The sequence below is a fragment of the Anoplophora glabripennis genome, unplaced genomic scaffold, assembly GCF_000390285.2.
Source record: "Anoplophora glabripennis isolate ALB-LARVAE unplaced genomic scaffold, Agla_2.0 scaffold1014, whole genome shotgun sequence".
Lineage (NCBI taxonomy): Eukaryota > Metazoa > Arthropoda > Insecta > Coleoptera > Cerambycidae > Anoplophora > Anoplophora glabripennis.
The window spans coordinates 15,101-38,970 of NW_019417390.1; the positions used below are offsets into that span (position 1 = coordinate 15,101).

Here is a 23,870-nt window from a genome sequence, read left to right on the forward strand (position 1 = left end):
ATGCCCTCGGAGCAATTAAAATATTTAAAAAAATTATCCAAAAAATTTGATTATTCTGCCTTCTTTTCATTAATTATTGCTATTTTGCAACATCGGTAATAAATTTAAACATTTTTAACTTACAGTAGGTATATTGTGCAAAATTCAATTCTAAAACTTTTTTTCCTTTTCAATATTCTTCCAAAATGCCTAGGTTCCAAGATATAAGTAAAAAACTCGGTTAAAATAGGTATATTTTAAACATTTTGTAATTTTGAAAATGTTCGGGACCTCGCCCAGATCTAGGGATCTACAATTTTATTATGTGAGTTGTACTGAAGGTAATCCAGAAAAAATGTGCTTGCCCCCTCACATCCACCAGAAAACAGATTCGCCCTGGTCTATTTGTTTTGGTCTGAAGTTGTATTCAAACTTTTACGCCTAATTGTGAATCACCCTGTACATACAATATACATTTTAAACGAAGGCGTTGAATGTCACGACAATGTACTAAAATCTATATTTGAAATAATGCATCACGAAGATGTACTGCAATTATATGACTTATTTAAAAATCTCTATATTTTTTAATGATGTTTGAATCGATAAAACAGTACCTACCTACCAATGGAAAAATTAAAAAATCATCGATTTTGAAGATGCTGGCCCTTTTACCTAATTGAATTAAAGTTCGTTAATGCTAGTGAACTTAATAATATTACTTATAGATAAAATAACATCAATATTTGACTTTTGATGTAATGTCAATACAACTATTTATAATAAAAAAAAATCAGAAAGATAAATACATAAAGGGAAAGACACCACAAAAAAAGATACCTAAATTAATAATAAAAACAAATATTGTCCTACCGTGTGTTCCGATTTATTTCTGTACAAGCCGTTAACATAATAAGGAAGAAACTAATGTAACAAAAATATATTATTTAGAACAAACTCTAAAAGTTGTATTATCGATTTTTTTATCCGATATCTAATAGCACCGCATTAATCTACCTCATGATGAACTTCATCTACGCTCATAATGAAATATTTTTCATTTCCTCCATAATTCGTGCATGTATAGGTACGCTGAATGTGGTTTTGAAGAAAAATACAGTGAACTGGGGCAGTCATCCTCAATTTATTTGCTATCACTTGTTTTGCTGATGGTGTGAATTCAGGTATATTAAACAAAATCAGTAGTAAAAATGTCAAGTAAGAAAGATCGTTATCATAAGAACCACTTGATTGGGTTTTAGTATAAAAGGGATCGCAAATATATCAGTCAACATAGTGAATAAAACCGCAAGCATTGTTCATTCAAAATGGCACGTAATTTGTTGGCAGTATTTCTCGCCGCTTGCCTGAATTTGGCGTTAGGCAGCCCTGCAGTAAGTTATATTAAGAATATTTTTTGCATGCTAATTTGAGTTTACTTACATATTATTACTGAATACTCACTATCTGTTAAAAGTAAAAGAAAATATTAGACCACTTTTTCTTATTTCATAATTTTTTTGCTGTTTTATTTTATTTTCACAATATTTGTTCAGAAATTAACAAATAACATGATTAAAAAGGCATTCCTTAAAAATATTTTTCTAAATTAATTATAGTATTATATTATTTGGAAACTAAACTTAAAGCACTATTTATGATATTTGTTATTTCTTTAATACAGATTGATGGAAGAATTGCTGGTGGCTACGAAGCCAGTGATGGTCAGTTCCCCTACCAAGCTGCCATTTACATCGATTCTTCTGAAGCAGTTGAATTAGAAACAGACGCATTTTGTAGTGGTTCTCTCATTTCTGAAAACTATGTACTCACCTCAGCTCGCTGTCTATCTAAGTAAGTACTACATATTTTGATAGCGAAAAATGAACATTATTATGTATTTATATATTTTACACATGTCCCTATGTTAAATATGGTTTTATATTTTAATAATATAGTATCTAAATAAATGATGGGTAATGAACACAAAAAGTGAAAGTTGTTGAATGCACTAGAACTAGAAATAACTAATTATAACAGTAGGTACTTTACGATGTTAGATAACTACAAAACACTAAAATGTGCAGCTGCAATCTCTTAAACAAATCAGTCCATTTCCAATTATCCGCTTCGAACTTATAAAACAGTTATGGTCCTCTTTATTGAGTGTTCAAGTTAAGATTTTGATATATAAAAATCTATTTAGACATGAATTTCATTTTATCATCAAAATCATATTTATTTCAGAGCAGAAAAGGTGACGGTAGTTCTCGGTGGCCCACGACTAGACGAGCTTGAACCGAATCAGGTGAAGGTAGAATCCTCTGAATTCATCATTCCTGAGGGCTACAAATCAGGTGCATACGAATGGGATCTTGGACTTATAAAACTTAGCGAACCCGTGGAATTAGCTGACAATATACAACCAGTAAAACTAGCTGAGGGAGACGATAATTATGCTGGAGACGTAGCAACCGTAGCTGGATGGGGCGCTACATATCAAGCTCAGTACATCCTTGAACCAGTTTTGAGATGGATAGAATCCGCAATAATATCCTATCGCGAGTGTATTAAAGATAATTCACCGTACAAACAAATAGTTGTTGAAGGAAGTAACATTTGTCAATTGACTGGGGCTAAGAGCGCTTGCCATGGAGATGCTGGTGCCCCCTTGACTCTGGACGGCGTACAAATTGGTCTAGTTGTGTCCACCCCATATAACTGCTTCCGAGGACATCCCGTCGTTTATACCAGAGTAGCCACTTATATTGACTGGATCAAAAAAAACTCAGATATTTAGAAATCCTATATGACTATAAATTACTGAGGTGAATAGCTTAATGCTTAACTGTATTATATATTTTTATCTTGTGATATCTGAATAAAAACTATTATTTATTACTTCGTGATTCTAAATTTGCCATTAGTATTTCTACTAATGGCAAATTTACAACTTTATTTCCTTTGCGTGATACTTACTATACAGGGTGGTCTGAATTTTATGCAGGAAACTTCGAGGGTAGATAGATCTCTTTAAAATAGTAGGTGTTTGCCTTATAAACATAGGTCCGGAACGGCCTCGTTTTAGAGATACAGGGTGTTGAAGTTGTTAAAAGAAATATATTTTTTGTTTATATCTCAGGAATGTATTAACCGATCTCAATAAAATTTGGTACAAATAATGTACGATAGTAGGCCTTGCATTCGCTAAAATATGAGCTCTAAAGGTTTAACCAGTGGTGTATAACTGGACAGGGGTCACCCCCTTTTTATAAAAAAAAAACCTACGCCACTGTATTTTTTACAAGTTATTGTAACGGATTTATATTCTAATGCACTACATAAGTAAAAAATGTGACCTGAATTTTTTCCCTAAGGTTCACCATTTTCAAGTTATTCATACAAATACAATCCCCTTGTGGCAGACACTTCAATCATAATATTACAAAAATATTTATGTTTATGCATAAAAGTAAGTGCAATTTGTAAGCGCATCAACAAAATTCTTTCCACATCACTTGTGAGGTAGTGTTCCTGGTGTGTTTTAGTTTTCGCTGGAGGCATTATCTTTACAAATAGTAACAATTTAAATCAAAATAATAATAAAAATACATGTATTTTACCAAGCAACAGCAACTAAACAAGAAACAAAATTAACGTTAAGTATTTACAGCAATTGTTTAAAATTCGAACTACCCACATCGATACATTTCTGACAGTTTCTATTAATGGAACTAATTGAAGCTAATATCATGTGGTGGCTTTCTTTTAATTCATTACACCTGTCGTCTATTCGCTGCATTAGTTGTGGTCTAGTATCTATTGGAGTAGAGTAATCTTTTCAAGTAGGTCACCCCAAACATAGAAGTCCATGAAGTTTAGATCTAGCGATCTGGCGATCTGGCTGGCCAAGACACTGGACCCTCGGCACCATTATGGTTGACATTGGCATTTGGTCTTCTACCTATCCATCATCTCATATAATTTTCATTAAGCCATTCTTGTATTATTCTCCTAAAATGCGCAGGAACACCATCCATTTGTATCCATCTATTTTGTCGTAGATTCAATGGAACATCCTCTAATAATTCAAATAGATGGTTTTCTAGAAAGTTTAGAAATGACTCCGAATTTCATGAGGATTTTCTTGTCACCAAATATCCAGATTGTGAAAATTCACTACACCTTGCCTTGTGTGCCTCATCGGTCCAAAGTATTTCTGGTAAGAATTCAAACAACTACTGATACAAATTCAGGCGTCTCTTTGCATCTCCCGGAAGTAAATTTTGCACAGGTTGTAAATGGTACGGATTTCTGCCATCCTTACGTAGAACTTTTCAAATTTTCAATTTACTCACCCCAAGTTGCCGAGAATTTCTTCGTGTACTTAGCCGAGAATCGTCGTCAAATGCTTTTAAAATTTCATTTCTGTGCCTTTCATTCCATTGTCGTGATTTTCCAAATATTGTTTTAATCCAAAAAGATGAAAACGATGAGTGTAAAGAATTTTGTTGATGTGCTTACAAATTGCACTTACTTTTAAGCATAAACATAAATATTTTTGTAATATTATGGTTAGAAGTGTCTGCCACAAGGGGATTATATTGGTATGAATAACTTGAGAATGGTGAAGTTTAGGGAAAAAATTCAAGTTACCTTTTTTACGTATTTTGTGCATTAGAATATAAATTCGGTACAACAGCTTGTAAAAAATACAGTGGCGTAGGTTTTTTTTTGTAAAAAAGGGGTGACCCTGTCCAGTTGTACACCACTGGTTGGATCTTTAGAGCTCATATTTTAGGGAATACAAGGCCTACTATCATACATTATCTGTACTAAATTATATTGAAATCGGTTGATGGATTCCGGAGATATAAACAAAAAATCAATTTTTTTCAACAACTTCAACACCCTGTATCTCTAAAACGAGGCCGTTCCGGACCTAAGGCAAACACCTACTATTTTAAAGAGATCTATCTACCCTCGAAGTTTCCTGCATAAAATTCGAACCACCCTGTATATTAAAATTTGAATAATACAAATTATGTTTTGCACATATTCAATAAAATGATTAGATAAATAGCACATGGGAATACATGTCACGTACTTGTATTTCGAAAATTTCACGGTAACTTCCAGTAATCAGTAGACAAAGTAACAAATTTGTCACTTAAATAAAAAAAATATTTGCCCTTATTAAAGAAAAACAGCAACCGGCAAGCTTTACTTTATTTTTTATAATATAGCGTTTTTGATTTTTGACGTACATATTTAGATTAGAAGTGCTAATTTAAATGTAAGATATTGTTTGGTGTTCGGTGTAAAAAGAAAGCGAAATAATTTTATTTTCGCGTAATTTCCTTAACTTACCTCTTAAAATAAAAATTCCAATTAGGAATAAACCTCGCGACAAGCTTTTAAATCACATAAGAACATGACATATATTTATCATATTTTTGCTGACGACACTTCTATAGAGCAGCCATACTCAACCCTTTTGTGGGTTTGGGGTTTACACACAACATTATGGGTTTATTGAACTCCTTGGTTTATTTTTTTGTTTCTATCGCATTTTAATAAAAACTTGTCTTTAAAATATTTTTTACTCTTCATTAGTTCATATTTTGGGTTTGTTGCCATACAATTAATACGGGAGGAAGTATAAGGAGCCCAATGGGGCCTAAGTGCTGTAGCTTTTAAGCTACCCTCCCTAAATTACAGATTCCAGATTCCAGAAGTACACATTTCCGCTTGATACGAGAAAAGCAAACGTATATGAAGTGAATAGCTATATACATATTTTATTACTCTTTTAATGGAAAATTTTCCACTAAAGTTTTCAAGTTTTTCCTTATCAGCGATAGCGCAAATAACCAAAATTTATAATTTACTGCTGCATATCATTATCTATATGTATCAGAAATGTTAGTACATCGCTGGACCATCGACTCCTGGTACAAAAACAAGATTATTTAGACCAATTTACAGATATACAAAAATGAACACCTACTGAAATATAGCCTACTGATCACCAAACAATAGTTTTTAATTCAATCCAGAACAGTTTCAGCTAGAGACTTCGCACACGCCTTTGTTTATTTGAATGTATTATTTTTCTTAAGTATGAGAGATCTATATAGGCAGTTAAACTTCTGGGGAATACAAAGCAAGTTTTGAATATTTTTTATTCATCGCATTTATATACGGGTGTTTCAGTTCGAGTGAATCAAACTTTAACCACAAATAGAAGTCAATAAATAATTCAGAATTACCTTATAAAGCAAGGGTTTAAGTCCCACCGTTTTCACTGTACAGGGCCGTATTGGTCGGTTGTTAAAATCATATTATTTTCGAAATCTTTGGTATGCCTATAACAAATTAATTCAAATTTAGTGTGGTGTTAAAATTTACACATGTGCATAATTTACTGTAAAATTTACACATTTATGTAGGTCACTGGCGTAGGAATGGGCAGTAAAGTGGGATTTTCGTACCCCAACTTCGATGGCAATGACCTAATAATCATTTGGGTTCCATCTTTAGATTTCGTGGATAATTCCACATAAAAAAGGTATTCTTGTTGTCAGTCAAAATTAACAAAGAAGATTCTTTATCCAGTTCAAGCTTTCGAGTACTTTATTGTGTCTTCCTCAGGAACTTTATAATGGTTACAATATTATGAAAAACTTTGAAAGCCACAACAAAATCTATGCTTACAAATGTCGAGATTGTATTCAACACATGAGAATGTGAAAAAGCATTGATACACGTCATGAATAATTAATTGTTACAAAAAGTAAAAAAATCCGGCTAAAATTTAACTATAATTCTGATAAAAATGACGAAATTATAAATTATAGAAAATACAAAACTATGCCCTGTGCCCGAGCGGCGGCGAACGTAGCCAATCACGTATCTGAGCGAGAGAGAAAAATAGTACACAAACTTTTTCTTTCTGTCTCTCGTACTGCTCTGTCACCATAATTGGTCCCTCCATAAGTATACGCTCTAAGGAAAGAAGAGAGCGAAATGTTTTTAAATCCTATTCCGACTTTCACCCTTTTCTGTGCCCATTGCCCATTTTTAACAAGGCTAATGTCCAAATAAATCAATTTCTAAACAGTATTTTTGTTTTCCATTTCATATTTCTTGTATAAAGTAACATGAATAAATAACATAAATGTATGGTAAATGCCATTTAGAAAAGAGGGTCCGTTTAATTCTTGACATTGACAGTGTACCACAAGGGAAGGCAATTTCATATGGCGTAGCTAATAAATTCAGGGACCAATGGACCATCATTATCATTATAATAAAATAGCGTAGCTTATAAAATCAATGTTGATTATCATTGGTTATATGTATTCACATGTATCATCCAAGGATCATTATTAGTTTCAGTACAAATTGTAGAACATTTTAAACATCAACTTCAGTAGGAAAAAAAATGAATAATTTCCAAGAACTTCGTGTTCAATTTTTAAGGATTTTTTTTTACAAATTTTGTAGTATTTGCTACGAATTTTTCACATGAATCTACGTGTTATCTTCATGTGTTATCGAAAGTTAACAACACTGAAAACCCAGAGACAGTTCTTGGCAAATATTAGTAGGTACTGAAATTACGCTATGTACTGTTGGGGAGGGAACGCATTAAGGCCGGGACACACTTGTCATACACCACTCCGATCCGACCCCGGTCCGATGTTGCCCCAAAGAAGCTGATCGGTGCGGGATCGGCAGGGGTGAGCACACATGTCCTACACGCTTCCGAGTCCTTTCCGATTTCCAGCTCCGGGTGGATACATTCGCCACTCTCGCCAGTCTCGATTCAAACAAAATCGCGGAAGGTCCTGTGCGCAAAATGTTCAAAAAATTTTGCAACTGCGAGTTAGCCATAGTGGCACTTTGTTTAGAAGAGGAAGATGAAGAAAATCTGAGAGATTTCATGGAGAACAGAGGAAAACGCAGATTTTGGGTACATCCTGCTTGGAAAAGAAGATCCGCAGAAGGAGAGTATTCTACACTTTTACCTCATCTGTTGGATCACGAGATCAAATTTTACTAATATTTTAGAAAGTCTCTTTAGAAAAACTCAAAAATATATAAATACCAAACGACACGCGTCCTGCAGCTGTTAAACGAATAGACTGCACAATCGGAACACGATCGGATGCATGAACGGAGTCGAGTATGAGTGGGAGCGGACACGTGCCGGAAAGGTGTGAACTACGCCGTTCAAACTCTAGTACCATTTCCCTCTCAGACACTCGGCCGACTGTATGATCGTAGTCGGATCGGAATGGTGTATGACAAGTGTGTCCCGGCCTTAATGCGTTTCCTCCTTTAGAGGCTTCTAACGTAGGCATAGCATCGTGTGACGCTAGAACCATCTGTTTCTGTCTTTAATCTACTAACTTAAAATATATAATTGTATACAGAATGGAAGATTTCTAAAATCACTTTAGTCTTCTTACATTGTTTTATTTGGAAATTAAATTCAATAAGGTCATCGTCATTATATGACATCAAGATAAATACTTCAAAATCGTCACCAAACATACATTTTTAATGTAAATAACCATGTTATCTGAACGGTATTAGCTGATAGGTTCGTAAATTCTCGTGTCACAATGTTCGTTCCCGTACTCCTCCGAAACGGCTTGACCGATACTCATGAAATTTTATGAGCATATGCAGTAGGTCTGAGAATCGGCCAACATCTATTTTTCATACCCCTAAATGTTAAGGGTGGTCCACCCCAAAATTTTTTTTTTAATTATTTGGACAAAATTTTTTATTTTTATTTTTTAATGATGGCTTTAAAAAATACATACAATCCTAAATTTTCACCCTTCTACCATCAACCCCTATTTTTTACTAGCGATATTAGTAATTCAATAATTTTCAACCCCGGTCGATAACTGATCAATTATCACTTGATCATTTTTTTATCCCCGCCAGGCGTCGACCGGTGTCACTTCTGACCCAGTAAACAGAACGGAGTAGGGATGAGATCTCTCTCACACAATAAACCGTTTCTCACTCTCTACAGTTTTCGGCCATTATTATTATTGTTTGTGCATCAATCGTAATAGTGACGTTTACTATTAACATTAATAAAAGAAATGTACACGATATACACTGAATATCACTAAATATAATATAGATGGTAGAAGTGAAATTTCTTTATGAAAAATCTACTAAAATAATCCTAGGAATAATTTATATGGCAAAACAACGTTTGCCGGGTCTTTCTAGTATGTATATACAATACATATACAAATATATCAGAGTTTATTTGGAAATTAAAGTAAATAAAGTCATCGTCTCTACATAACAACTTGACGAACTTTTTAAAATTGTCACCAAACATGCACTTGTGATGTGGATGTCTTATGTTAAGATATTAACCGATACGAAGAATCCGCAAGTAAAGTAATTATCTCGCAAATATATCAGAGGCGGATCCTAGTTCGGTTACACCTTCCAGCGCTTAAAACACTTCCTTTTCTATTAAATTATCAATATCACTTCATCTTTTATAATCAATATTTTATTTTTCATATCATCAGGTGATGTCACTAACTCTTCAAATATTTTTAAATGTGCAATATAAATACGAAACTACGAGATACATGCACTATCCTATCAGTCTCTTACAGGAAGGTTGTCGAAGTGTCAGTTACCGATTTTAATGAAACTTCGTTGTGTTGTAGAGGGCAAAAAATACGAGATGTGTATATTTCCTTTTCTGCGGGTAAACATTTCAAAGGGGTAAAAAGCACCTCCAAAATATATCCCCAAAAACAGTTTTTTCCATAAATCTCTGTTTCTATACATTTATTTTTTTTAATCAATTGCATATTGTTTATAATCTTACGCTTACAAAAATAAATTTCTAAAGAAAATCAAATTCTGAAGTCGACCTATTTCACACACAGTTTTTCACAAAAGTATATTTCAGGAGAGTGAACTACCCCTTATTAGTACACTTCACTTTTCATTGAAAAATTATTTATACAGGATGATTTCACTTTAAATATAAAAATTGCAGGACTAGATTCATGACCAAAAAATATGTAGAGTTTACTCTATAAACTTTTTTCCTGCGCGACTCGGTATTCGAGATACAGGGAGTTAAAGTTTACAAAAAAATATATATTTTCTGCCATATCTTCATAATGCGCTGACAGAATTGAATGAAATTTACTACAGCGTATTCACTTACTTAGAGTTTTTATTTAATTTATTAACCTTGCCGCTTTAACCAATGGCATGATACTGGTGGTGCCATCCCATTTTCCCAAGAAAGAAATACGTCACTGGCGGTTTTTTGTAGAAATAATGTTACATTCAGCTACTGTTATGTTAAATGAATGAAAAATATTTTTTGTTGTTTTTTAATAGTAGTAGCCATTTAGTAACTACATTGCTACAAATACTAGTACTCTTGAACTTAATACAGGGATAAAAAGGGTTGGCAAAAAATTAACCTATTTCCAGTTCACTTATATTTACTAAAATCATGTAGTAGATATTTAATTTCGGTACAATTTCTATATCTGATCCACTTTATGTAATTGACTACTCTATTGTGAACAACTATTGGTCTCGGAAGCAGTTACCTGGAGTGTACACAAGAACACTAATTTGAACATCATATACAACCAGTAGGGCACCAGAATCTCCTTTTTGATATATTGGTTGCAGATTATTATTACAAAGCCTATTCGTTCCAAAACTGATTCAACGAAAAACTAAGCTTCATATGCAGCGGCTTATCCAGCGACAATGGCTCAGTGGCGGCTCGCCAGATGACGCACGTGACGCACACATCACCTAAAATTTCCGTTTGGTTGTGCAATTTAAAATTAATTTTTTTATACATAAATTTTATAATTTAGGTATAATTCCATATTGAAAATGTATAGTGTTTGTTTTATACGAATATATAAACAGAATAGTTGCGCCGTGACCACCTTCTGAAAAAACATGGCGTTGAGCGCGAACGTGAACCTCGTACCATACAACGTAAAGCATAAGCAAGTGACGCGGATCGAAACAGTTTATATTTCGCTTCACTTCGTAGCGTTGTTTGCGACGGTTGTCATGGCAACGAGGCGGCCAACACGTGAGTAACCTACGGCGTGGGGGAACGAGTGGCGCGGAAATTGAAGAAGCATCGCCATCGCCCATCGCCTGCCTTTAAACAATTTATACGGTACGTCGCGTCGCCCAATGCACGATTATAACGGTTCTTTGTTAATATTTGTTTTGTAACAATAATTGTAGAAATGTTTCCTATGTATGATCCTGTATGTATTTTATTGGAAACGCCAGACGGAAAATTGAGGACAAAAAGGATTTTTTGAATTGCGAGAGACCTGTACCTTCTATCGATGTGGAAAAAAGAGGGAAGTTAAAAGACAAAATGTACGTTCGGAAGTTTCGGAATGAATGGTATTCGGATTATATGTAAGTGGTTGTGAAGAACTTTTCTGTATGCCGTGTTTATTATTATTTTTTATAAAATCTAAATGAAAATCCTTCTCGCCAACGTCAGTTTTTCGGTAATATTGCTAATGCAACTAAAATTTTCCAGATTCGTTTAAAGCCGTTTGACTTTGAAATTTGAAAATATTCACCTGCGGCGCTTTTTTTTCTTTTTAGTCAATCAATATGCTTCACTTATTCTCAATGTCACGAGCCGTCACTCCAATGGCTACATTTCCGAAATAATCATCCTCCTCTTCGACTAATTTTACTTGTACATTGTCAGTTAATTCTATCGGGTTGTTAAGGAAGAAAATCGACAGTATTCCTGGTTGTCTACTTCCTATAAAAATGTAACAGTACCTGAATATAACATTATTTCTACAAAAAGCCGCCAGTAGCGTATTTTTTTTCTAAGGTAAATGAGGCGGCACTTTCAGTAACACGCCACTGGTTAAAGCCACAAGGTTAATATTTCATTCAATAAAAGGACTAATTCTAAAAATAACCACCAAAAACTATCATGACGCTTTTCATGTCCATCCACAGTCTATATCTATAAAATCTTTGTTTCTATTTATAATTGTTTTAAAGTAATTATAGATATATTTGAGTGATCTTGAAAATGTGGGTGTCAGTTTATATCGAGACGATAAACAGATTATTTATGTTAATTTTAAATTTTTATATCAATAGCAGGAAAAAGGTACTTATTTAAACACTTTTCTAAGAACAAGATAAACATTTATGTTAATTGAAATGCATAATTTACGTCTTTCTGCTTATATGATAAAGTTGTATATACTTCATACTTAAATATTTCCAAAATGTCATGCTGAAGTCTCTCATTTTGTATTGGTGACTATTCACTGTATTCAGTTTTTGTACGAGGAGCAGCATTGAAATCATGATCTTCTATATACCAATCATTTTCCCTATTCAGAAAATAACCGAACTTTATTTTTTAAACTTTATTATTAATTTTATACACTATTGGTCCTGGTCTGCTTCAAAGTACTCTCCTCCCCTATTCACACACTTTTCCTAGCGGTATTTCCATTTCTCGAAGTAGTCCTGGATAGCTTAATTTAAAATGGCCTGTAAAGTCTGTGACGAATTTGCCTTGATCAATGTGATCAATGATCAATCAATGATCAATGAAAATGTCTTCCTTTCAGCACTGATTTTAAGGTCTGGCGAGTAAGGAGAGTAAGGGAGGACAGTAATTTGGCACAAAACTGATGAATTCACAAAGCTGAGTGTACGGGCGCATTGTCATGGTGCAAGAATCATGAGTTGCCTCGCCACAACTCTTTTTTTTGCGGATTTTTTTTTACGTAACCGTTATAAAACGGCTTCATAGTACACACGGTTCACTGTGTCACCTTGAGGAAAGAATTCAAAATGCACAATTCCATTAAAGTCGAAAAAACAGTAAGCATCACATTGACACTGGAGACTGTCGAGCTTTCTTGGGACGCGGCGTGGAGATCCATTGTGATGATTGAACTTTTTTCTCAATGTCGTAGTCATTGCTACGTTCATAATCCTCTTCCAGGAGGAAATACAGAATCATTAGCAAGAGCTCGTTCCATTTTTTGTATTGACATGTTTGCAAATACCTGGAAATGCATTGCTTTCACGATAAAATTAAATTCATATTTCATTACATGTTACAATCGCATAATTCGTATCTGGATCAGTCTCATAATTTAATTTTTAATAAGCTGCTGACTATGTTAGCAGTCAGTCAGGGGAAGTTTCAGACATCTCACTTAGTTTCAATATGTTTTCATTTTAAAATAATAAAGTACACATTTTATTTAATTTTTCAATTCTTATAAATAAGTAGACTGTCGTAATAAAAAATTTTTTAAAAATGTGTGTCCATACCACCACTTTCTAAAAAAAAGACGGAAATAATTTTCTAGCGCCCTAAAATTCTATCTCCAGAGGTGTGTATATGTATAATTATGGATGCTTAACAAATTATTTTCTTTTCAAAGACTGAATTGGCTAAAATTGGCCTATTTCTAATGAAACACTATCTTTATATTCTTCAACGAAAAAACTTCAACATTTTGAGCTCGGAAAGTCATCCACTCACTCACTTTCAAGAGCGACCACATTATTTTTTTAATGTCTTCGTCTTATTGGTTTCTGGTTCTTATAAGAATATGAAGTTTATGGAATTTTCTGACAAATCACAAAATTAGATCATTCTCCATTGAATTCAAGGATACCATTATTAAAAGACGTAGAAACGTCAAGTGAGGATTATGGTTATCTTAAAAAGACTTGAGCAAGCATCAGTCCAATTTTTGTACCCTGTTTAGATTAAATACATATATTTATACCTGTATGTATATAAAATTAGCAGACTAGTTTTTATATGTAAGTATATATGTCGTAGGCTAATTACAAATTTAGACAAATTGTAAAATGATGTGTAACTACAACTTTTTACTATCTGACTGAAAATTTTAGGCGATTTGCAAAACGGCAAATAGCTATACATCTTATTGTAAAATGAACGCAAAAGCCATTATTTTTACTTTGCGCCTAGAATAAACTAAACATATTCAGGGGTAGGCACGGATTATTGATTATCTAGTTTCTAGGATAGTTTTCCACTTCATGTTATGACATTATGTAAACAAGCGCTAAATTCGCAGTATTTTTTTGCTATTTTCACTTCAAAAACTTGAGTTTCAAGATAGAAAATTCAAAACGGAGCTTGTTCAAAAGTAATATAATACGTATTTTAAAAAAATCAAAGAGGACAGTTCGAAAATGATTTAAAAATACACTTCTGCACGGCACTGGATACTGGTCCACTGTAAAACCTGACCTTGTACAAGGCAAATCATGCACTCGGCGACCGGAACGGCGCTGGTGGCAAAGTGTAATAAAAAATGAACAGACAAAAAATTGAAAGAATTTCTTTCTTAAGGAAATAAACAAATAACATTTTGTAACACCTATTTTATATCATTAAATTCAAATGCTTTTACCGCTATTGTTATTATTAATTAATAAAATAATTTGACATACCTGATGTTGCAACAACCGTTCAAAATTTTGTCCACCGACGTGTAAACACATTTGGGTCCCTCTTACCCAGTTTCTACTAACTAACACAAATGTTGTCTAGCTCTACCATAACACAAATGCTTCACCATAACACAAACGTGGTCTTGCTTCACCATAAATTTAAACGATATCGACCAACTTCGAGTTTCTATATACGTAAGCAATTTTTGACACTTAAAAAACTAATGTAAACACTATCACAAAAACTTTAATACTAAAATAGGATATCAATATTCGGAATCACCTGGGGCCACCTGGAGCGAGAGCGCATTGCGCACAGCGCACAATGCGAATGACGCTAGAGATTACAGTAACCCAGCGATTTTGAAGATACTGCAACTTAAATAATTTTTTCTCGGAAACTATAAGAATTTTACAAAAAAATTGTTTTTACTATCTTGACTCCATTTTTCATGACGTATCTATTCCCAAATTTTTTTGGAAAAGTTGTGAATCACCCTGTATACCAGAGATAGTTATAAAAGAGGTGACTAACAGACTCAATATTTTTTTGTTTACATAGAGATATAGAACTAAGAAAGTAATGAATTATCATTCATAAGTAGAGGTAACTACAATAATTATTTAAACTCTTGAATACTCTTGCAATGTTAGCTGTCTACAATGGGCGATAAATAACGAGCGTTCAAATAAAAACGTGGTCAAGTTGGTTCTGAAAATTTGGACGTAGGGCGTAGCGTATAGCAAATGAACTTAAACGTCATCTGTCAAAGCGCTATATCGCCGCTATCAATTTGAATATTTTCGTTTTAAAAAGCGTTTAAAATGGTTTTTTCTCAAGAACAAAAAGTGTTTATCATAGAGTCCTACTTTAGAAATGGACGCAAGATTGATGGAATATGGAAGTATTCTATTGAGGAATGTCTCATAGAATTTCAAAATCAATTTCCCGGCGTTGTTGAGTACAAAATTTTTCAAAGTGCAGTTTAGCGTTGTGTTAATGTTTTTCGTGAAACGGGCAGTGTAACAAGAAAAGAAGGAAGCGGCCGACCTAAAAAGCGGACTGAAGAATTAAAAGAAAATGTCCAACAAATAATGGAAAATGCGCCAAGAACTTCTGTACGTGTTTTATCACAAATGGTGGGAGTATCAGTCGGTACCTGCCACACAGTGTTAAAAAAAGATTTGCGTTTGTTCTCCTGTCGTTTAACTTGTCAGCAAGAACTTCATGAAGTTGATTTTCCGCGACGGGCTGTATTTTGTGAATGGTTTTTAAACAACTACGGTGAACTTCATAATATCACCTTTTTTTCTGATGAAGCCTGGTTTCATTTAAATGTTATAACAAGGAGGGGGACACTTTGCGCAGCTCCTTTAATTGTTTGTTATTGTTATCACGATTATTCTTTAAAATAAAGTTATATAGTTATTAACGTTATTGAAACTGACAGCTGCTATACAGCTCGTTGAGAAATGAGGTTAAGTTGGTCGCTATAAGCTACGCCCTACGTCCAATGTGTCATAGCCAACTTCGACCACGTTTTTATTTGAACGCTCGTTAGAAAAAGATGTTGAATAACCATAATAACCACGTTTCAGAAAAGTAAACCGGAGCCAGAAAGACAAAAGTAAAACGGAGCGTTATGGTGATTTTTTGCTGCTATTCTGGAATTTGGGAAGTTATATCCTTCTATCCTTTTGTAAATAAAAAATCTAGCAGTCGCTCATTTCCTCAGGATAGAGCCGAGTCCATTTTAAGTAGTACTAATTCTATGAAACTGCTTGGACGACGTTTAGCAACAGAACCTTTTTATGCTCATGCAGAACCATATTTGTTTGATCAAAATAACTTGATGATGGCATCAAATAATAAAATAAGAATTACTCTAAGAATGGTCCAAAAAGCTATCATGACGTTTACCATGCACATCCATCCACAATCTATATCTAAAATCTTTGTTTTTATTTATAATTATAAAGTAATTGGAAATATGTTTAAGAGCGATCTTGAAAATAAGGATATCAGTTTATCTATATCGAGACGATAGACAAGAGTATGTTGATTTTTAATTAAGAACAGGAAAAAGGTACTTTTTAAACACTTTTCTAATGACAAGATAAGCATTTATGTTAATTGAAATGAATAATGTACGTCTTTTAGCTAATATGTAACTAAGGCGTATGCACTTCAGACTGAAATATTTCCATGATGTCATGTTGAAGTCTCCAATTTTATATCAGTGACTATTGACTATATCCAGATTTTGTACGAGGCAGCAGCATTAACATAACGGTTTTCTATAAATTTTAACCTAAAGCTAAGTACACACTTGCAACTGCGCCGCGTTGCAAACCGCTCCGCGAACCGCGCCGTTGCTGTGTGGACAGGGACTAGAACCCCGAACCGCGCATATTTCCGTTCGACGAACGGTTCTCACTCGATCCACTCGAAGTCGGTTTTTCGACGTCACATCAAACGAATTGCGCGGTTCGACGTTGGACAAGTCTGGACACGTCGACAGATATTTCGGCGAACAAGGGCCGTTTATTTAGTGACAACGATGAAGTGTCCTGTTTTCTTATTTTAGGTCCTATGCCATTTAAAAGATGCTGAAAATCAATAGGGAACATTATCACAAAATTTTTGTAACGCCCATTGACATGTTGAAACTGCAAATCTTGAAGCAAATTGGAGTGTTCTTGATGTCTTTTTGCATAGAGGTGCATTTGTCACCACCTTCTACGTTTTCTCGTTTTTTCCTGGCTAATACTTCGTTATGGATATAAATATAAGCTGCTGCAGCTACATTCATGACGATTTTCAAACTAAATTAATGGAAGCGATACGAACGTGCGCAAAAACACGTACTGTTCGGCGCTCAGTGCTACATTTTTTGAAACATTATTCGAGTTGTGGTTCGGAGCGCAGTTCGCACCGCACCGCCGTTCAGCTGGTATTAATGTTGCAAGTCTGTACTTAGCATAATAATTTAACTATGATTTTTGGGGAACTCATTAATTGGACTGTATACATGTGTTTTCTCTATACAGTTGTACATTTACATTACAGTATGTCCATTTACGTATACAGTGTGTCTCCCGATGAACCTAACTATACTTGTAATTTTCGTTATTTCGCATTTTAAGTGGAAAAGTCATTCTTCATAAAAAGTTTTACTTATCGTGAAAAGTCATTAGCCATACTCAAACTTTCAAAATGACATACAGGGTGGTTAGCAAATATGGAAATGTGAATTTGTGCCAAGAGCAAAGTATTAGTTTTTTAAGAGAAGTTTAAAAATATTACTGAAAGAAGTTATTTCTAATGTGTATCTCAAAGTTGATATTTTTGCGAAAATTATGATTAAAATAATTTTATAAAGCGCATAATTTATTGAATAAAATGATAACAAAACTATTCTGTGTTGTCCTTCTACTGTTACACATTTTTCAATATTTTTTTAAATTTTTCATAAACTAAGTGAATTGTATCCTTGTTTATGTCGGCTATTGCTTATGACATTTTCTCCTTTAAAAGGTTTAAATTATCTCGTAAATCATGGACATAAACTTTTTGCTTCAAGTATCCCCATAAAAAGAATTCAAAAGGGGTTATGTCTGGGGAGCGTGCAGTTCATCTTATAGGACCTAACTGTCGTATCCATTTTTTGTGGAAATGCTGATCTAACCAATTTCTTGCACTAATGTAGGGCAACAGCTATGTTTAAAATACAGATTTCTTCCGTCCTGTAAATTTATATCATCCAGAGCAGACATTAAAAAGTTTTCCAACATCTCTATGTAACTGTTCTGATTTACGTTTGCGTCGAAAAAATATGATCCAATAATGTTTTTATAACGTATATTTAAATAAATATTTACTTTTTACATCGTTAACTTTTATTTATAATACGGAAATATGGATTATCTTCTCACCAATGCCTACAATCTTGGTAACTAACAACTCCATTCGTAGTAAATGTTGACTCGCCGGAAAATAAAAGCCTTCTGTAGAAAAATCTATCTAACTTAATTTGTCCCCAATTAACATACAAAATTCTAAACGAAAGGCGTCATCCCCTTCTTCAAGTTTATGTAATCTTACTGGTTTGTAGGGATGGGATGTATTTTATTATCTTTCACAGTTCTCTGCAAATGGCTTTTACTAATATTTAAATCTAGTGAACTTGTTCTTAGTGATTTCTTGGATTCATATCTTATCGAATAGCAGTAGCAGCATCATTTTTATCATGAATCCGTTTCTGTTTTTTATATCTTTCACATCCCCAGTGTTATCGAACGTTCAAATCAACTCTCGAACAAAATTCACTGAAACGTACACCTCGGGATATTTTCTATTGAAAAGTTCAACTGCATATTTGTACCATATTTCACCTATACCGTAACATTTAACAAAATAGATTCGTTGTTTTAGAGTCTAGAGTCAACATTATCAAAAAGTTCTCTGACAAGGACTTGACTTTCTTATAGCTGTTTTACATTGACAATTTATTGATCAATTAATTCATGAAGTCGCTTCATCAAGAAATTGGACAAGTGTAATGCACCAAGTCTGCTGTGAAATAACTTCTTTAATTTATTGATCAATTTCTTGACGAATTAGAGCATGTTCTAATTTTCGTCAATTTCTTCGTGAAGTTCAGAAGTACCAACCCAACAGATTTCCAGCCTCGGATCAGTAATGAGGTTACGTTATTGGAATATGTAAATAATTGTGTGGTGTCGTACTAATTTTGCATTATTTTTACTGATTTGTTGCTTACAAAAACTAATATTTATATAATATGTGTCAGAATGGTACCGCTGTGGTATCACTACAATTATGAGTGGAAAGGTGACATTTTTGAAATTTATTTGCTTCTTTGATTCATTGGTAGAACTGATTCATACGTCAAAAACCTTGACAAAGTCTGTAGCAGTGTAAAAAGGCACTGTTTACCAATAAATTCGTGAATTAATTCATGAAGAACTTCGTCAGTTAATTCATGAATAAATTGTCAATGTAAAACAGCTATTATAAATAAATATTAGTGTGTGTTGTTATGGATACAACACATACAATAGTTTTGTTATTATTTAATAAATTGTGCGCTTTCGTTAAATTTATGAAATTGTTTTAATCATAATTTTCGCAAAAATATCAACTTTGAGATACGACGTTCAAATTTCATATCTGGACTACTATTAACATTAGAAACAACTTCTTTCAGTAACATTTTTAAATTTCTCTCAAAAAACTAACACCACTATTGGCACAAATTCACGTTTCCTTGTTTGCTAACCACCATATACGTTATTTTGAAACTCTGGGTATGGCTAATGATTTCTCACGACAAGTAAAACTTTTTACGAAGAATGACTTTTTCCCTTAAAATGCGAAATAAGGAAAATTGCAAGTATAGTTAGGTCCATCCGGGAACACACTGTATAATTTAAAGTTATTTTCGTAAGGCTAGTAAGTAGAGGTTACTTTATCTTTTCCGGATTTCCAAGTCAATACATGTTTCGTTCTTAAAGATTCTCCTAGAGCTAATAAGATTTACCCACATGAGTTATTTCAATGTTCCTTGGTTAAGTTTTTTATGTCAGACTTGATAAATTTGTATGTTTTTCTAAAACACACATTTTTGTGGTCACAGACTCGTCGACTGTTTTATTTTATTATATTCGGACCTACAAACATAATTAAATTCTAAAATATGACTGAATCGGATCTGTTTTTCTAGGTATATAAGGTTTTTTCACCTATCACGATGATTCCATGGTTTGTTAGGTCCATAATCCCCCTCTAGGAGGGAATACAATCACTTAGTAGACCCAGCAAGAGTTTGTTGCTGGAAATAGGGAAATTCGCGATAGAATTCGCTGCGTATTCGAGTCACGTGCAATGAAATTTCGCATTATTTACATCTGGACCCGTATTATAATTGAGTTTTTAACAAGTTGTTAACCATGTTATCCGCAGGCGCTTCTTCTTCAGGGAAGGTTTCAGGTATATATCTTGTTCACGTTTGAAGATAAGTCTTCAATTTGGAATATTAGCACAACTATTACTTAGCTTTTGAATTCCATATAAACAAATAAAGGATATGTTGTAATAAAATAAAGTAATTGTCACCACTTTCCAAAAAAATTAACGGAAACAATTTTCTAACGCCTTAAAGATTTTCAGAAATTAGTGCCAAGAAAGATTGTCCAACGAAATTCTGTCATGATCAGACTGTAGGTGTATACAGGATGATCCTGAACTGATCTAAATTTCGAGAAAATGAATTAAGAAAATTAACCATAAATGTAAGCCGACCCTGTGCATCTTGTGCACGTGCGTTGTGTATTGCAGTATTACTTAGCCATGTATAAAATGTTTTCCGATCAAAATATGATGTCAATGTACGGAGAATGTCAATACAATTTAAATGAGACACATTTGGTGTGACACAAATCCTCACGTTGCACAGAAATCTCGGTTCCAGCAACGGTTTTCAGTGAATGTGTGGTGTGATGTTTTGGTGACAGAACTTTGAGCGTCGCGTCGTTTGGAAGCATGTTTATTAGCGCATAGATACAACTTTGGACAATTCCTCGCCATTCTTGAAAAAACTGCCATTATTTTCAGGTCTGTACGTTTCGGTTTGCGTAGCAGTGTCATGGATTTAAAACTTTGAGTTTAGTAGGCGATGAAAACAAGATGTTGATCGCTGTGGCTATCAGGTAATATCATTATTGTTGTGTTTCTTTAGGATTCTCATCACCCCACACATGCAAATTATGAAGTGTCCGCAGTGTATCAAGACAATTAAATGTATGTAAAACTAATGTTCTCAAAACTTTAATAAAGCAACTTCTTCGGACATTACATTTAACTCCTGCTCAAGAACTTGAACATTTAGATCCCAACGCACTTTTATAATTTTGCCATTGGTTGGTGAATGGCTTCGCAGAAGATAATAATTTGCTTCAAAAATAGTTTTGTACCGACAAATCTTGTTTTAGAAGGAACGGAATTGTAAATTTTCATAATTTGCATGTGTGGAGTAATGATAATCCTAAAGAAACACGACCATAATGACATTACCTGATAGCCACAGCAATCAACATCTTGTTTTCATCGCCTACTGAACTCAAAGTTTTAAATCCGTGACACTGCTATGCAAACCGAAACGCACAGACCTGCAAATAACGCCATTTTTCTCAAGAATTGCTTTCTGTAAGCGATTTTGCCAAGGAACAATTTTTTTTTTAATGAAACAACCTTTTCAAGGTTGCTGTCCGTTTTAAAAAATACGACCACTTCAAAGGTTTTGACCTCTAAAAGGGAAAGGTAACCGGAGAAAACTATCACCCAGTATATTGATTTGACTAAAGCTTTAAGAAATAATACGCCATAATAGTCCGAATAAATGTGCCCCGATCGGCAAAAGGGTTATGAAGTTATTAATTAAAATAGTTTTATTTTTGACAACTTTGAAAACTTGTAACTCAAAAACCAAAAATTTTTCATTTAACTTTTTTTCGTAGATCGTTCTTATTTATCGTCCTGAATATGCAGTCAAACGTTGTCGGTGAAATTTGCAGGCACCCAGTATAAGGTAATACATATAGTAGCGTCAGCTGGTGTAAATTGAAGTAGCCATATTTTCATAGAGGCATGGGATCCATATCTTTTTTAGGAGAAAATTTCTAGACCCGGAAAGAGAAATTTCGTGATGCAAATCTTTGAGTCGAAATTTACGAAATAGGTAATTAAAATAGAGGCAGCCCCTCCGCCCTGAGATTCCCAAAAAGGAAGGATTCCCCTCTTACAAGTGCAAAATATTTTTTTAATAATCAACTGATAGATACAATTAGGTGTATGCCCATTTCATTTTTAATTGACAATAATACCACCTACCCCATTTTTCAAAATTCAGAATGCTGTAACTTTAATAAAAATAAGTAACATTTTGTGATAAAAAAAATCCATTACATTTACTAGTTGATTATGAAACAAAAAATACTTTGCACATAAACGTGCAACCGTTTTCCAGGAGAGCTGCCTCTATTTTAATTATTTATTTTGCAAATTTCGTTCAAATTTTTTTCATTATGAAAGTTCTCTTTGTCCGCTAAAAAGGTTTGGATCCCATACTTGTTTATAACAATATGACCATTTCAATTGTCACCAACCGCCGCTATAATGTAATTGTAAAAACAGTAACAATAATAATAGTAATAGCAAAAATAATAATAAACAGAACACGGCATAATATATTCCACATAAAACAAAATTAAAAAAAATAAAAAATATACATCACTATACTATTTAATTTGCTACCACCTGTTAATATAATGGGCTCAAAAGCAAACTAAAAAAATGTATTCAAAACATCAATATCTCCACTTATATGCACTGAACTATTTTCAACTTTTCAACACGTTTTTAATTTATTTTTTTTAATTGCCTTATTAGTTTCTATTGTAATTACTAAAGAAGATCATTCCATATCCTATACCAGTGTCAATTTTCCCTAAAAGATAATTTTGTGAATTTAACAGGGCATCAACAACTTATCTTTTTTTTATCCTTTGCATTGGTGAAGGAATGAAATCTGGGATATTAATAAAAGTCGTAAAAATGTCAAGTGAGAAAGATCATTATCACTAAAACCACTTGACAAGGTAATATTTTAGTATAAATAGGATCACAAATATTTCACCAGCAGTGTGAACAGTCACTAAACACTATAATGGCGCGTAATTTGTTGATAGTGTCTGTCTTTGCTTCCTTGAATTTGGCATTAGGCAGCCCCGCAGTAAGCTGTAACACCTGATGACTTGTCAATTTGCTTATATTTAATTAAACATGTAGATTTCAATTGTATATTTACTAGAAACTAGAATCCAGTGCATGTAATTACTAAATTAAAATTATAATTAGAAAATATTAGACCGTTTCTTTCTTATTATCTACCATAATTACATTCATTACTTTTATCATAATTTGATTTTATTTTAATACTATCTCAGATTTTCACGAAAAATTTGTAATTAATAATGCAGTTTTAAAATATTCAGTAATCAATGTTATAAAGCATTTTTCAAATAAAAGTTAAGATACTAAAATATTCAGGCAACTGTATGTTGTTTATCTTATTTCATGTCTTTATTACAGATTGATGGAAAAATTGCCGGTGGATATGATGCTCTCGCTAACCAATTTCCTTACCAAGCTGCTATTTACATCGTTTCTCCTGAAGCAGTGGAACCCCTCGTCGATGAAATTTGCAGTGGTTCTGTTTCCCTTATTTCTGAAAATTATGTACTCACCGCAACCCGTTGTC

At 33.4% G+C, this 23,870-nt stretch overlaps 1 protein-coding gene across 1 annotated transcript; it reads left to right on the forward strand.

Annotated features, from left to right (window-relative positions):
- The first annotated feature begins 1,267 nt into the window (after positions 1-1,267).
- Positions 1,268-2,880, forward strand: LOC108914076 (brachyurin-like). Its single transcript, XM_018719779.2, has 3 exons — positions 1,268-1,373; positions 1,664-1,833; positions 2,227-2,880. Exons 1-3 carry the CDS (start codon positions 1,308-1,310, stop codon positions 2,777-2,779), a joined length of 789 nt encoding a protein of 262 aa, XP_018575295.1. The 5' UTR covers positions 1,268-1,307; the 3' UTR covers positions 2,780-2,880.
- The last annotated feature ends 20,990 nt before the right edge of the window (positions 2,881-23,870 follow it).